The sequence below is a fragment of the Dromaius novaehollandiae genome, chromosome W (assembly GCF_036370855.1).
Source record: "Dromaius novaehollandiae isolate bDroNov1 chromosome W, bDroNov1.hap1, whole genome shotgun sequence".
NCBI classification, from domain to species: domain Eukaryota; kingdom Metazoa; phylum Chordata; class Aves; order Casuariiformes; family Dromaiidae; genus Dromaius; species Dromaius novaehollandiae.
Window position 1 is genome coordinate 43,757,668 of NC_088130.1, and position 15,709 is coordinate 43,773,376.

Consider the following 15,709-nt stretch of genomic DNA (forward strand, 5'->3'; position numbering starts at 1 on the left):
TATGTTTGTGTATCTGAGTTCCCATCACAGTAACTATTATATTAGGTTATTAAAAGCTTTATTTCTCTATATATTAAACCTTTTTTAACGTAAAGTTACTTAGCAACCAAATCATTAATAATTATTCTCTTCACTCAACCACTTTATGGAGGAAAAGAAAGGTATACTTTACTTTAAAGATCCATTGTAATTTCTGTCACTATATTTTTCAAGCGCGGGACCTGTGATAAGCATGCAGTTCAGAAGAAATCAATATGCAACAGTGGAACTGTGGAATTTAAGCTCTTTAGAAATCACCTTGTGCTACTTCCAGTCATGGTGAATATTAGATTTTAACTGGTACATACCCACAGGCTCTCTTTGTTGTGATGGTAATTCCAGGTCATTAGAAATAGACACTTCTTCAACAAGAAATTTTGACAACTGTGTCCCAAGATATGTAACCTGTTCAAACAAATCTAAATGGATAACTGGTCATTTTAGTTATTTGTGGGTTTTGTGATAAGTGTAAAAATTTCACTTTTCTTTCAAAATTGACTTTATGCATGTAACAGTCTGATCTGTGTCTATCAAGATAAAGTGACAATTCTGCTAATTCTGAATTCTGAATGAAAAAAACTAACATATCTGGGAAGTCCTCTACACTCTAACCATATTTTTGCAACATTTGTCCCTGCCACCTTGGCATTTTGATGAGTCTGCTACTTTTTATTCTCTTAGCAACTTCTCAGTTTTTTTCTGCCAGTCTCTCAATCATTTTTAAAACTATTCTTTCAAAGCACCAACAACTCACAGAGTGGGCATTCCACATTTTCTCAATACTTTTGGGTAGTTCATCACAGTGCAGCTACACTTGTCTGGTGGCTATATAGATCTTTGTTTGCTGCTTATTCATTAACAGTAAGAAGGGTTTTTGTTTTTGTTTTTAATTTGTGTGCTCTTTTGCTTTAAGAACCATAAGGAGATCCAAAAAGGTGAAAATATTTCCTGAGTGTTTTTACCCTATAAATTATACATTTGTGAGACTTATTATTCCAATTTGTTATTACTATTTTTAGGAGTCAAATCAGACCAACCTTATTCCATACATACTTCCAGGTCACTGAAATATCACTTCCTAGCAGCTCTTTAACCCACTGAACTGGATTCTGAAGTATTCTTCTGTTACTGGTTTTGATCTTGCCATCCTCCAAGAGTGTGGCTTTATGACTAAATTCCTAACAAAGAAAAATTAAGAGATAAAATTGCAACTTATAAATTACCAAATCTGAATTAATATCCTTAAAACATGAACAAAATTCTGAAGGACCATATTACTGAAAAGCTGCAGCTAATTCTATATTTTGCTGAAGAATTTTTAAAGAATCCAATGCCACTATCATAAGCTATGATACATAAAATATGATGATTTATTCCACAATGAGATGTTTTGGTCAAAAAGATACCACTGCCAGAGGACAAATCTCCCTATCTGTGAGATAAAATTCCTTTTAATAGCAAATGCTTATGAGAACGCTACTTGCATCTTAGTTGCACTTAGAAATAAGGGAGCTATGAATACAATTAACTTGCAACGATGAACTCAGGAATTCAACAGGGAGCAAGTCTTTCTACCAAGAAACTGTTACTCAAAATCAATCTGTCTTACACGTGTGCAAAAAATGTGTGCTAAAGTGATACCCTGATACAATGATTCAAAGAAGAAACGCATTTTGCACAAAAACTGCATTTCATTGATGTCAACAGATATTAAAATCAGAACTCCCAAATCAGTAATTGCATCAACTATTAAGCGTAATGACCTAAATTCCTAAAAGAGGAAACTGATGGCCTGAAATTATGCAAAATTAATTAGAAAAGAATTTATTGTTATTCTCTCTCTGGTTAAGCAAAGCCCAGTTCTGCAAACACATATGCACCTCAGCAAGCATGGCTTATAGCTGTTCACCATTCAGTAAATTACAGTTTTATTATATTGGGCTCAGTTAGCTAACATGGTTAAATAATGTTAAAATGAATTGCTGATAAACTGCTTCATAACTTAATAAGGTTGCTTAGTATATACAAGGTTAAATAATTAGAATAAAAGAATGATCCATTAGCAAATATTGAATGTTTTTTTACAATATCCACTGGCTTGGCTCTCTATCTATAAGAATCTAAACCAAGATGTTTACCTCAACATTGTGATGAACACTAAATCCAGTTCAGTTTCACACTTCGGGTCTATAATGTTCAAAAACGGCATGCTGTCTGCCCAAAGCTAACTCTAGGTACAGCCTATGTACCAACTGTATCTTCTTACCAAGTAGATAGCCATAACTATGTAGGAGGAAGCTCTACTGATCTTCTCTTTGAAATGCAATAGATATTGCCTCTGAACTTCTAACTCTACAAGATAGCAAAGTGCTACCTACCAATACAAAAAATGAGTGCCATTTTCAGACTAATACAAAGATTAACTTTTTTATGCCCAGAATATCAGTATTTCTATAGTGGGTTTTAACTCCCTAAAACCCATATCCATCAAGCTGGTATCACAGATAACAGTCGTGAAAGATGACAGTAAGCATATTGAATTCTTTACCCTTCAATTTAGTCATCTTGGCATTTTGAAGAATATTACATGTCCTTTAAAGAAAAGAAGAATGTGTATATATCTATGATATGACCCAGTGTAGAGCAGTTTGTGACCTATCCACAATGTCTTATGTTATGGAACACGAGAACACATAAAATCGCTAATCTCAGCAGAAAAGCATTCTTGAGCAGATTACAGATGCAGAAAAAGGAGTCTTTTCTACATTAACTACACCTGGGGAGCTAGCTGAAAAGAACCTTTCATGTTTTAATCAATATGTTGCCCTGGAAATTAACTAGCTCGCAGCTGGGAATTCAGTCAATAACAACCCTCAATAATTCCATCACTTGCTAAGCACTAAGTCAGTTCCCTGGCAGCTGCCATGTAAATCTGCTCTGTATTTGGGCACAGGGGCATGTTTTTATATTAAAAAGAAGTCTTTTTTTTTTTTTTTTTTTTTTTAACAGGTTTAGTGCATACCAGTGTGTAAACTATAGAACCAGCTGGTATGTAAGCAAGTAACTTTGCATATATTCATGTCTATCATGGCTCAGTGAAATCCTTGATATTACATTTCTTGATCTGAGGGACTCGATAATGCCTTCCAAGAACCACATGTAGTCATAAAAACTTTAACATCTCTCTTCCTTCCAATTTTAAAATCAGATATTACAAAATGTAGACCAACCACTCTACTCTGTTTTTAGCAATAACAAATGTTAACAAACTGATATGCAGAGTCAAACACAAATTTTACATATGCAATATTCTAGGTGTTAAAATCATGATCTGACAGATGATGTCATCCATTGTAGCATTTTCCCCTAAAAGTCATAAAATATGATCTGCAAATAATAAATAACAATTTTCAATATTAGGTGCTGAAGATATAGACTAAACTATGAGAACTGCTGTTTCCCCATTTTAGTAGTCTATTTTTTCAATATTTGTTAAAATTATTATTTCTCACCAATTACCTGAAGTTTGAATTCTAAAACATTTTCTCCCGGCTTAATCCTTCCCAATTCAAGTAGATCCATCAATTGAAGTTTTTTCCTATTATTTCGTCTGTACTTCAATTGTTTTTGTTCATATTCCTGATTACTACAGCTCTGGGAAGAAGATTTCTTGTTGAGGTTTATTGAATAATCTGTATTTGAGACAAGACTTGTAAGCATTGAGTTGGCACTGAACGATTCAACACTACTCTGAAAGATCATTTGCTGCAGAGTATTAGGAAAGTCCTCTGTGGATGTTGACGCAATCTCTTGCTGCTGCTGGAAAGCATCTTTCTTATTTACATATCTGTCTAGATCCTCAGCAGTAAGAACCCGCTCACAGTCACTGGTCAGCTGACAGACATTATTACTGACGACAGCGCTTCGGGCTTCTGAAATATTTAATGTGTTGGTCACTGAAGTGGGATTTAGAGACTTGTTTCCTTGTTCTGCAACTGCTGCACAATCAATGTCTTTTTGCTGTAAGCCTTTTGTTTCAGTAGTGGAAACAGCAGGTTCTGAAGGCAATGTCACCACCTCTACAGCATTTGTCAACTTGGACATGTTATCGAAAGGATACTCTCTTACCCTGTTTTCAGATGCCAAAGCATGATCAGAAACCTCTTTGCTTCTAATTGCTTCTTTATTTGTTCCTGTCTCAGCCAAGCAGCTGTTTGGATGTTGGCTGCATTCCTGAGCTGAAAATCTATTTTCTAAAGAGAGATGTGCTTCTACTCTGTTTCCATTAGGCATGCTGGCACCGGGCCCTGTACTAAATGTAACTACATCAGGACACATGATTTTATCAGCAGTTAAATCTTGTCCTTTACCATTTCCATAGCAAATAACTGTGTTTGAGATTTGTTTCTCTGCATGTGTTGAATACACTTGCTTTTCTTTTCTGTAATTTTGTATTTTCTGGACTAATTCCTTCTGGTTCTGGGCAACAATCAACAGACTCTTTTGCCTAGAAGCAAGCTTAACTAATTGTTCCCTTAGTGCTCCTTTTTTAAAAGATTCCACTGAAGCCCTGTAGGAAATAGAAAAGTAAAAATAAAGATACCACAGCTATTCTGAACATACACAAAAAACAGTTTAATAGATGTAATCCACAAAGAACAGGAATCTGCTTAAAGGTACTTTGCCCTCCAAAATTTGAACAATCTTTTTATCATGTATAAAGTTTATGGTTGAAATCCCAGGCTTTATGCATGACAAACTGCAGAATCCTGTCTAGAAGTAGGCCGCAAAGCAAAGCATCAAAACTGCAGTAATAGCCTTGTCCTCCTATATCACCCTTAATTCACGGAATAGAAGCTTGGTCTATATTATCACTGGCTGGTCTCTTATCACCACAGAACACATTAGTTTATTGAATTCAGTGCCTTTGCAGTACAAATTTGGATTCTTTCACAACAAGCTCAGGGTGAGCTACTAATGGATGATATTATCAGAGGTTTCGTACTGTATTTACACCACAAAACATTTTGTGAAACCACAGCTGTAGTAATACCAAAAAGACCTTTGAGATCAGGAATCAGAGTAGTTTAGGACATCGTATGTTAGTCTGGGAATCTCTCTCCTGTTATCAGATTCTGCTCGCTAGTTGAGCTGATCTCCCTGTGAGACTCGTTCCCCAGGGGTCTTCCGCATGGAAGGGAATTCCATATCTTTCTCCACTTCTTTTGGCGCAAGAGCCACAAGTCCAGCACAATACCCTTTTCTCCTAATCCCTTTTCCTGGGACAGCTGATTGCACCACTGCTCTGGCACCTTGCCGGAGACAGAGCAGTACCACAAGCTGTGGGAAAAAGAATAGCAATGTGGCTTGCTTTTGACTCCACCCCTAGCAGAGATGCTATGCAGGTAACACTATCCCAGTCTGGGAAAAAGAGGGACTGCTGAGGGGATCAGAAGTACAGCAAGACCATTTCGTGCATAACAAGGCTAAGCAGAGCTAAATCACAGTGTGGCAGTATTGGTCTCCAGTGTTGTACTGTAAGATTATTTGCTATTGCATGTATCCATAAACCATGATACTACCAGCATATCAGCATCAGGTTGATCTCTGACATGAGTAAGCCCTGGCCAGGATGGAACCCTACTGAAGGCAGTGACACTCTGCGTGCTTTTTCTAGCAGTGTTTCTTCGGGGAAGCTTTGTTACTTTCTTGCTATACAGGTACAGAAGAAGTTGCAAAGCTTCCTGATATAACCACAACTGAAGAGAAAGTAAGAGGGAAAGATAGTGATGACTTGAATGACATAGGCAAAGTAACTTACAGCCACTAACAAATACAATGCTTTTTTTGGCTCACTTTTCTTAAAGGGGAGATATATTTTAATATCCTCAAAGGAACAAATAAAAATGGAGAACTATTAGTAGGATCTTTCACTGGGCCAACTATCTGAACAACAGAAAAAAGGAAAACATGTTGATGCCTCCTCATCTTCTGTACATTCATGTATCATGAGACAAAAAGTTATATGCTAATTACTTAAAAATAAAATGTTCACCATATAAATAATAAAAAGGAAATATAATAAAATTTGGCATGTAGCTCATTACATTTGATGGATAGCTGTTGCATTAGCTGCAGGGCATCTGCATCACTTCAGAAATATTTATCACTGCTCTGGAACACTTTTACTCAATATTAGAAGGCAGATACATTTTTATAATTGCTAAATTAATTATGCTGTCCTTGTTTCTTTATTTAGTCACTAGTTTGTTCACCAGGATGATTTGGAATCCTAACTTTTCTGCATATAAAAACCTCTTTTTTTCTTATCTGTTTAATCTATGTATTTTATCTCTTATAGCTGGGAAAATGCTCTGTGACAAAGGTGTTTCAGTCTTTTTTGCTCAGACAGGTTATATGGTTTGCTACAGAACGACTTGAAAGTTGCACACTGTAGCTTTTACATGACCAAACTACTCACATGAGCTACATGGAAGAACCCTTATCAGATGGCCTAGCAGCATGTGAATATTATGCCATATTATTAGCTGTGCACTCATGACATGACCAATCTTCAGGTAATCCCTCTCAGAGGAAAGCAAATTAATTTCCTCAGCCAAGGGGCCTTTTAAGATACAGCAACAGGAAGCTGACAATTCACATGGTCCCTGTCTTCTCCCAGCCCATATCCAAGGTGTCCTAATGAAAGAGAACAGTTGTGAGCATGCTGCAAGCCTTTGTTCTGAATCGCTCTTGAGAGCTGTTTATTGATCACTCCCAAATTAGGATTGCTAAAGAAACGGCACTGGAGATAAGGACACTCAACGTAGTGTCTGAGTTGCTACTGCTTTCCTCCCTGATGCTGCAAAAGTCATCTAATTGCTCAGCACCTCCATCCCCTAACTTCTGCTACAGGTTTTTCTTTCACCCTTCATCTATGCTCACTACCTAAAAGTAGTGCTCATGGTGTGTACAGTAAATGATTAGTATGACTTAGCTAAACCTTGAAGTTCTTCCTTGATGTGAACTCTTATTGGATGTAACTGAGGCTAATATGAATCATGCTTCAGGAAAGTCTGAATGAAAAGCACATGGTTTTTCTTTCATGTTACCATATAGCCTCTAACTAATAACCTCTATCAGTGCTGCTTTAAAAAACAGATTTCTATAAATACAAACCTTGTATTCTACCTACCTGTATTTTTTAGCAAGGGCATCCCTTTCAGTTTTCTGTTTTGCAAGCATTTCATTCAAAGTATCTTGTATCTGAGACAGCTTTTGGATATATGCATCTGTCCAATATTTTGACATAACCAAAATGATGATGGCAATAAGAAGTAGAGAATAATTATAATAATAACATTCTTGATGTAGCAAATACACAGCCAAAAAATGAAAATACTGTTAAAGCATTAGCTGATACTCTTGTGCATGTTAAAAGCTATTTACAGGTAAGTACTTTTAATGAAATTCTTCATAGGAAGAATGAAATATAAACTTACGTTAAAGATAAATAGCCCAACTACTAGGAAATTTTGATGAGCAATAGCCTCATCTAGGGAGTTATTAAGAGAACAGGACAAATAAAAGCACTGTCCTATGGCTGGTAAGCACAGAAACCTTTCTGAAAGTCTTTGTCTTGCAAAGAACTGCACAACATGACAGTTATACAGGAGCCTACCTGCAGAGGTTGCACAGTCTTAAGAAGGTGGCTAAAATGCTTATGTTTGAAGAATTATAAAATAGTTTGATCAGCTTAGACTGTTCCAAGTTAAATATGTGCTAAAACACATGTACCATAGTTTTACATAGTTACAATTACATGTTATAAAATGAAAATGGGTTATAAATTTTCCCTTGCTGTCAGCTGTATTTCTCTGAAATAAGAAGAGCAATTAAAATTCTTCTTTAGATGTCCTCTTTTCTTAGACGTATAACATAACAGAAAGCTTACCAGTCATGACCAGGTGATACTGCTAGGGTAATATGCTAAATGCCTATAATCTAATTCTTGAAATTTCAAAACAAGAAATTAAAGATTTCTATTATTGTGAAAAATGGGAAATTACAGCATTAAAAATAAGAATTATAAAATGTTTCCAGAAAGCTGTTTTATAGTACCTACCAACATCTACTTATTTGTTAAAATAGAAAAATACTAAAATATTGCTCTTATTAAAGCAGCTTAAAAGCAAAAGGCTCTATTATTTTGAGCAGATTGTATTGCACGTAAACACCCTGAGGTTTTTATTCTATATTGTAAAACTGTCAATATTCTTCTATGGTCTTGCTCAGTCTCATTGGCCTCCTCACAAGCAACAGCTATGGTTTAATTTGAGACATGCCAGATTATGAATGTTTTTGTCAGTAGTGGTTACGGATCACCATGTTCATTTCTCTCATGCTCCTAGAGAGGACAAGCCTGATACTTCTTATTCTCCTGATTTAGGGAATTGCACAGATCTGTTTCAGCCTTATCATGTACAAATGCTTCAGCTTTACCATGCATACAGGCCTCAGCCCGTTTTACCATCTATCTGCTTGTCAAACATTTTTCAAGCAAATTTAACGATTTTAATTAGCAGTTCTTACCGCACAGATTTGACTTGGAAGCTATACAGCTGTATAACTTCATATTTCACATTTATTTTAAAAGGGATGAATTTACTATTTTAAATATAATTTGAGTAATTTGAAAGCTCCAAGCTATTTTCAGCTGGGAGCTACAGCAGATTCCACAAACACGATCACAGATCTGGCCTTGAGTAGTAGAAGTTAACTTAGAAATAGACCTGGCGGGGTGTGGGGGGAATTAAAGAACTTCCCTTCTGTCAGGGAGCAAAACTTTCACGGGCTGGGGTTACTCCAAACTACAAAGCCATGGCTAGATGGCAAAGGCAGCCAGGGAGAGAGACTTTTATAAAAGGCCTTTCTGCAACACGCTCTGCCACTTGCATGGTCATGGCACAGACACAAGAGACTCAAGCTGCTATGCAGCACCAGCATTGTGATCTCCTGGGAAGTCAGTGTCACTTAGTAGGCTCTTGAGACTAATCTGAACTGAGATTTGATAACTTAAGACAAATGACACCTCCAGGCACCAGCATTTCTGAAACTGCCCATCATCTCCAATGTCTGTCTTAAGATTTTTCATTTTTTCCTCATAAATTATTTTAGGCCCCTGAAAATGCAGCCACACTATAATGAAAATGCTGCATCCACTACAATACATACACACACAGGTGCTCTTGGCCATGGAGGGGCTCCAGCAGAATCTCATGTACTCATCACTAAGGAGTGTTGCCAACAGTGTGCATTCTTATCTAATGACCCCTTTCCATATGATTAGGTTGATTTGAAACACAAAATATTTTCATGCCTCCAGGTGGCATGCTTCCTTTTTTTGTTATCATATCCATTCCTGTGTAAACTGGAAGTACTCTTGTACACACATCTGGGATTAAAATCTTATTCTCAAGCTGTATTTTCCAAAAGGAGATGTTCAAATACATTACTTGCAGTACTATTTTTAAAACAATGCTAGCAGATATTTACTAAAAAATTACTGAAACGGCTTGAATTTACTTCTACCTGCATCTTTGGAAGTTCTCAATTCAAGTAGCAACAGTTCTTTTTGCTTCTGTTCTGTATCTTTTATGGCAGCAACAGACTCATGCTAACAAATACAGAAATAATTGTAAGAGGTAGAGATAAGTGTACCACACAGCCAACGATGAATGGCTCACAGGATAAATATTGGTACACTCAAGTCATTCCACACAGGGAAACAGCTACTGTGTGAAGGTAACGGGGCATGGTATCACAGTCATACAGAGTGCCAAGTGTATGTTCTGCAAGGGGCTGTCACAACCAGGTTTTACCCAGGCATTTGAACTAGTCCACTCTTAGAGCCCCACCTTTGAGCACACTGCAAGCATTAAACAGTGAACTTCACCATGATAACATCACCTGGATAATGGAGACATACCCTAGAGCTACCAGCAAGAGCTTTCTTAATATATAGTTTGTGCAAAAATCTTTGGGTGTATTTCAAATGAAGATTAAACTATTTCTAAATACTTTAATTTTCATGAAAAAAAATCATTACGCTTCCAAAGAGACATTTTGAAAATCTGACGAAAAACTTCAGGACTCCTGACCTTTTTCCATTCACATGAGCAATAGAAAATGTATGTAAGTGCTGCCTACAATAAGTGCAAATGTGCAGGAATCATGAACAGAGAGAAGTGGTAATATACAAACTTACCATATACTGTAAGCCACCGTTTACTCAGCAGGATGCTGTTTTCTATATAGACTGAAGGGTTAATTATTTTAATGATATTTTAATATTATTCAGTCAGTAAATGACATTATACAGTACTACACTATGAAGCAGTATTACAAAGCTCTTCTATTTTCTATACTTACCTCATCGTATTTCTCATGTTGTGGCACCAAAGCTGCATCATCATTTTTACAGCAGTCATAACAAATAAGTTTTGATCTTCTTGACCGAGTAGGATGATTATATTTCCTCTCTCCACAATTAAGAAAGAATAAATATAATTTAAAAACAAATTGTAGCAGCATAATAGGTTGATTAGCTAATATAGGTTACGAAGATGCAATGGCAGATTACATAATGAGAAAATATCTTGTATATGCAAATGAGATCAAATTTAGGTAACCTAGGGAAATAGTTTTTAAAGCTACCAATACTATTTTCAAAAATACAAGGTTAACGTGAAGGGAAATACGGAAGATAAAGGAAATCTAAGGAGCCAAATATGTCCTTATTCCTCAGACTCTCTAGGGGAAAAAAAATCACACATCCTATTTTCTGACTATGAATAAATAATAATCAAGAGTTAATAAATTTAAAAACATCAGGGTCATGCAAGATGCAGCTCTGCAAATCAGCAGCATTCTAAGTTCATTTTTTACCTTGAGACTAGAGTATAAACCTATGATTTCCATTACGGAACCAACATACCTGTAACCCCAGTAGTTTTAACAGAAAGTCCAGAGTCAATAGCACCATAAGACTTCAGCAGTTCTTTCATTTCATCATCACAAGCTTTATCACAAGCAGTTTCGCTCGAATCATCCCTCTCATGGGGATTTGCTCCATGCTGTAGTAGAATTCTCACTGCCTATTATATATTGCTTGTATTGTAATTATTCATGTTGTGTACATATAACACAACTATGCATATTGTATCTATCATAAGATACAAATAACAGATTCAAATCAGATATAGTAAAATCTGTTACATTTACACTTGCAGTTCAACAAACAGGTTTAAATGGCTTTTAACAACACAGATTTGTATTTTACACTTTCAATTTTTCCATTAAAATACACAAATAACTCACAACTTGCTAAACTTACCATTTTTAAGGTATTGTTACAGAGAACAGTTACAAAACATCAAAGATCTAATTTAAAAGAAACTGGTAAACCGCATTATGAACAGAGTGCAGAAAAGAAGTGGAATTTTTCTCTAGGCATTCAAAAGCAGTTCTGTTCTTCAGCTATGTGCACTGATGATTTCTGTCCCAATGCTAAATCACTTGCATATCTCTGCTTAATTTTAAAATGTGGAAGTAAGATTAGTAGCGTCAGTAGAATCATCTATCCCTTAAAAATCGGCTCATATGAAAGTGTCACCAGGGTCAGAGCTTGGATGTTAAAGAATTTTCGTACATACGATTTCCCATCTTTAGCATTTCTACTTCTTTCTTATGTTTGTATTTTGGATTTGTGATGAATATTCAGAGTGCTGGTAAGCATCAGAAAGAACAATACTTTATAGAAATTCAAAATCTCTTGTGCTGTCTTTAGAGCAGTGAAGTAATCAGTCATAACCTTCTCCATTGGTTTCAAAAAAAAAATACTGGATAATAACTTAAATATTTTCAAGAACCCTATTGACAGTTAGGTACCAGGCCTCTAAAATCATCCCCTTCATTTTATCTTTCCTCACTGAAAAGGTAAGTGTGATGAAAAATCAGTTCTTTCAACAGGAATAGAGGTGATACATTTCAGTCAATCTGGCATCTTCTTTTTATGCTCAGTTCCCTGGAACTCACTGTGCCAAACAACATGTTTTAATTTGTTCATTCAAATAAAAGGCAGACATTTGGCTGAGCTCAAGGAGTATGTTTATGTTATCAGCTAAGCAGGGATGCAAAGTGGCTCCTGTGACTAGGTTTTCTCAACCCCCAAGCCCACGTTAAGAGGAAGCCCCAGCCTGCATTTGGGAGGTCTCCAGGGTGGGGGGACCCAAGTGCATGGAGGTCTCAGCTCCACAGCCGCCTACACTGGTCTGTGATGGGGTTGCCAGAATCCTCCCTCTCTGTCATGGGCCACACAGTCCCATTCCTCTCCTTACACTAGCATGGTTCTCAAACTGCTTTAGGGGCTGATCTAAACAAAACCTTGTTTTTGTAGGATTAGTTTTTAGTTAGTTCAGTGTCATGGCCCAGATATGCTACAAAGAACCACAAGATTTCCTTGAGGATATAAATCGCCCATGAGTTGCCTTGCTGGCAGTCATGGCTTTCTGATTCCAGCTCTCTGCTCCCTTTCTGATTGCTTTCTCCTGCATAAATGCTTGACTTTAATACAGTGAGCTTTCTGAGTGCCTATAGACATCCCCCAGTTTTAAATATAGGAAAAACATATCAGATACAGTGTTTATTTATAGCAATGATTTTCTCTCATTCCTTTGCTAATATAATTTTGTTACATTCTCACTGAAATGAAGGAGGGAAACAACCCAGACAAACTAAATACAGCTGCAAGACAACATCAGTAAGGCTCCCCCATGTAGGATTACTTTCTTATTGGAACTGTTCCCAGAAATAATTTTTGACATCTGGCCCTTTAGAAACAACCAGTTGTAGTGCGGCCACTGGCAGGTGGCTGTTGTTTCATGCATGCGATGTGAAGTGATCTTAAAATGTATCCTTTGCTTTGACTGTTGAAAAGATACCACAATTTCTCCCATACCCTTAAAATAGAATTTCAGACAGATTTCCTTAATAGTAAACTGAAGTATTTTTAAACAGGAATGCAGAAAACATTTATGATTCAGAATAATTTAACATAAGGGAAAAATTATCATTGAACGCATTTTTTAAATACTAGATTTGATATCTTCTTTAGTCATTGCATTACTTCTTTTATTTCAGTGTAGCTACTCCTGATTTTATGTAGGGTAAAGAAAAAAACTGCTGTTTAAAAACCAGTCATTTTTTTCACTAACTAGTAAAGATTTGCTTCTTTTTCTGGCCCACAAAGGTCTCTGCTCTCTTAGGGCAGTATTTTGTCTTCTGATAAATGTATTCAACTCCCATATGTTTCAAAAGGAGATGTATTCATGAGAGCTTAATGAAATTCTTCTGATTAATAGTCTATTTTCCAAAATATGCAAGTGTGGGTGTTACCAGAATTATTCATTAACTTTGGTCAAATCTGACACATTTGTCTGAAAGGATTAATTTTTGAAAGAAAAGAAAAAGTAATGCTTTTCTTTAAACATTCTCATTTTCTTTTTAAAATTAAGTTCTGTGGGGTTAATTATGTTTGCTTTAATTTCTTTTAAAGGGAAAATATCTACATCAAAACATCTTTTTGTAACTTAAATTGAGAATACTATGGGTTTCAGCATTATTTTTAAAAAGGCAAAAATGTGCGAGAGTACCATGGGGAATTTCTGATTTTTTTTTTTTTGATTTGCCTGATGGACTGAAAAAGTCAACTAACTGTTGAAGAGTAATTCTTCATCTAATTTTAACTACTTAAAAGAATGTTGTTCTATTTCCAAGTGGAAATCTACAATATAATTGTATGTAACTTTGACTTCCCTTATTTCAACCAGCATTTTGCTTTGCTTGTCCATTTCTGGAAACCAGGCCCAAGAAAACTAATGTAAAAGAACTGTACCTCCAAATAGTTGCCAGAAACAGCATCATGTATTGGCAAAGTACCATCCAGACTTCTGCTGTTAATATTAGCACCAGCTTTCAGCAACTCTAAGATCACGTCAGTAAATCCCCTGTTGGAAGCTTCATGAATTGCTGTCCAGCCTAACAAAAGCAAGATGACATGTACAGCATGCACCTGATTTGAAAAAATCCATACAGATCACTAATGAGCAATTATACATTTTGTTGTATTTGATATACAAGAAATGTCAGATACTCTCTTTAAGGTAATTCTTAAACAAGGAAATCCTGAAATCCCGAGGTAAATTATTTTCTGTTTAATTCAGCTTACTTTAGAGAAAAATGTATCCAATACTAGCCAGAAAAATACTGTTTATTTTTCTACTATACTACTAAAAAAATAAAAGGAACAAAATAATAGAGTAGAAAGACTATAATAACTCAGAAACATAATATTAATAACCTGATTTCCAATCCCAGTGACATTTTATGATATCGAGTCTGCCACGGATCCAGAATGGAATACCATCCATTCTGAGACTACAAAAATAGACATGAATTGTACATTTAGGAAGAAGGAGGAAAAAAATAATCTTGTCATTTGATTTTTAGACTCATTTCCTAAGGAAATAAGGTTTGTGTGATTGTGCTTCACACACATGAATATACTGCCGTGCACAGGCATCAGCACCCTCCTAACTCTCCAATCCACCCATCAATTTCCACCAAATTTCCTGGAGGCCAGAGGTCTCGCCCATCCCAGCTTTCCACACACTCTCTGAAAATGCGCTCTTCAGCAGAGGAGCACAGCCTGACTAATGCCTCTGCTGAGGGAAATGCTGCATTCGCTCCACCCTGAGACAGAAATCTAGGGAAACCGCTATTTACTGGTTGTGCTTATGCTCATCAAATTACTTCCTCCCCTCCTCTCCCTCCCCCATCTGAAAAGTTTGGATCCAATCCTAAATTTATATACGTAAATACACTTTTCTTTTTTTTACCAATAATTCCACACATCAGGTGAGAAAAAAATCAATTTCAAGCAGCCATAAAGGCTTATATGACTGTCCACAGTTTATCACCCACCCCATAGCTATACAGGTTTCATGTAAAGGCTGTATGTGAGGAATGTGTGTGCATATATGTCTTTATGAGCAGCCATACCTATCTATAAAATCATCCTTGCTGTTGTGATCAGTACAATGTATGCCCAAGAATTCATGTTATTTGAAATAGTTTGTTATAAAAATATTTAAAAGTGAAATATTTTTAAAGAAACAATCTGTTCTTCTCGTTCAATAAAAATGTAACAACAATGAAGAGAAGCTATCTTCTAAAGCATTGTGGTTGCATTGTTTCAAGAATCACCACAATTATACCACAAATCAAGAGTCCGTAATTATATAAAAATATATAAATTATATGAAACCATATAAACTATAAAAATATTACATTATATAAAATTACATACAAACTATGTCCCTAATAGAGCAATATTCAAACCTGCGTTGTCTGTTTCATTGACACAAATTCCAGATGATATTAGAGTTTTCACCAAAGACAAGTCTCCTCTCTTAGCAGCAATATGCAGCTGATTTTCCCCTTTTGCATTTCTCTTCTTTGTCCAAGCTCTTGTATTATAGGCGACATGTAAAACTACAGCTTCTTTTTTGGATGATTCTAAACATATTGGATTCTCATTAGAAACACTAAA

The 15,709-nt window shown here is 35.9% G+C and overlaps 1 protein-coding gene across 1 annotated transcript in view; it reads right to left on the minus strand.

The window, feature by feature from the left end:
* Nucleotides 1-1,060: 1,060 nt before the first annotated feature.
* Nucleotides 1,061-15,709, minus strand: part of LOC135324479 (ankyrin repeat domain-containing protein 31-like) — a 49,711-nt gene continuing 35,062 nt past the window's right edge. Inside the window, exons 13-20 of the mRNA XM_064500970.1 lie at nt 15,499-15,675; nt 13,994-14,136; nt 11,036-11,195; nt 10,471-10,580; nt 9,631-9,709; nt 7,235-7,331; nt 3,559-4,609; nt 1,061-1,217 (exon numbers count right to left, since the gene is read on the minus strand). Of these exons, the coding sequence (XP_064357040.1) occupies nt 1,062-1,217; nt 3,559-4,609; nt 7,235-7,331; nt 9,631-9,709; nt 10,471-10,580; nt 11,036-11,195; nt 13,994-14,136; nt 15,499-15,675 (1,973 nt within the window). The 3' untranslated portion in view covers nt 1,061. The remainder of the gene's footprint in view (nt 1,218-3,558; nt 4,610-7,234; nt 7,332-9,630; nt 9,710-10,470; nt 10,581-11,035; nt 11,196-13,993; nt 14,137-15,498; nt 15,676-15,709) is intronic.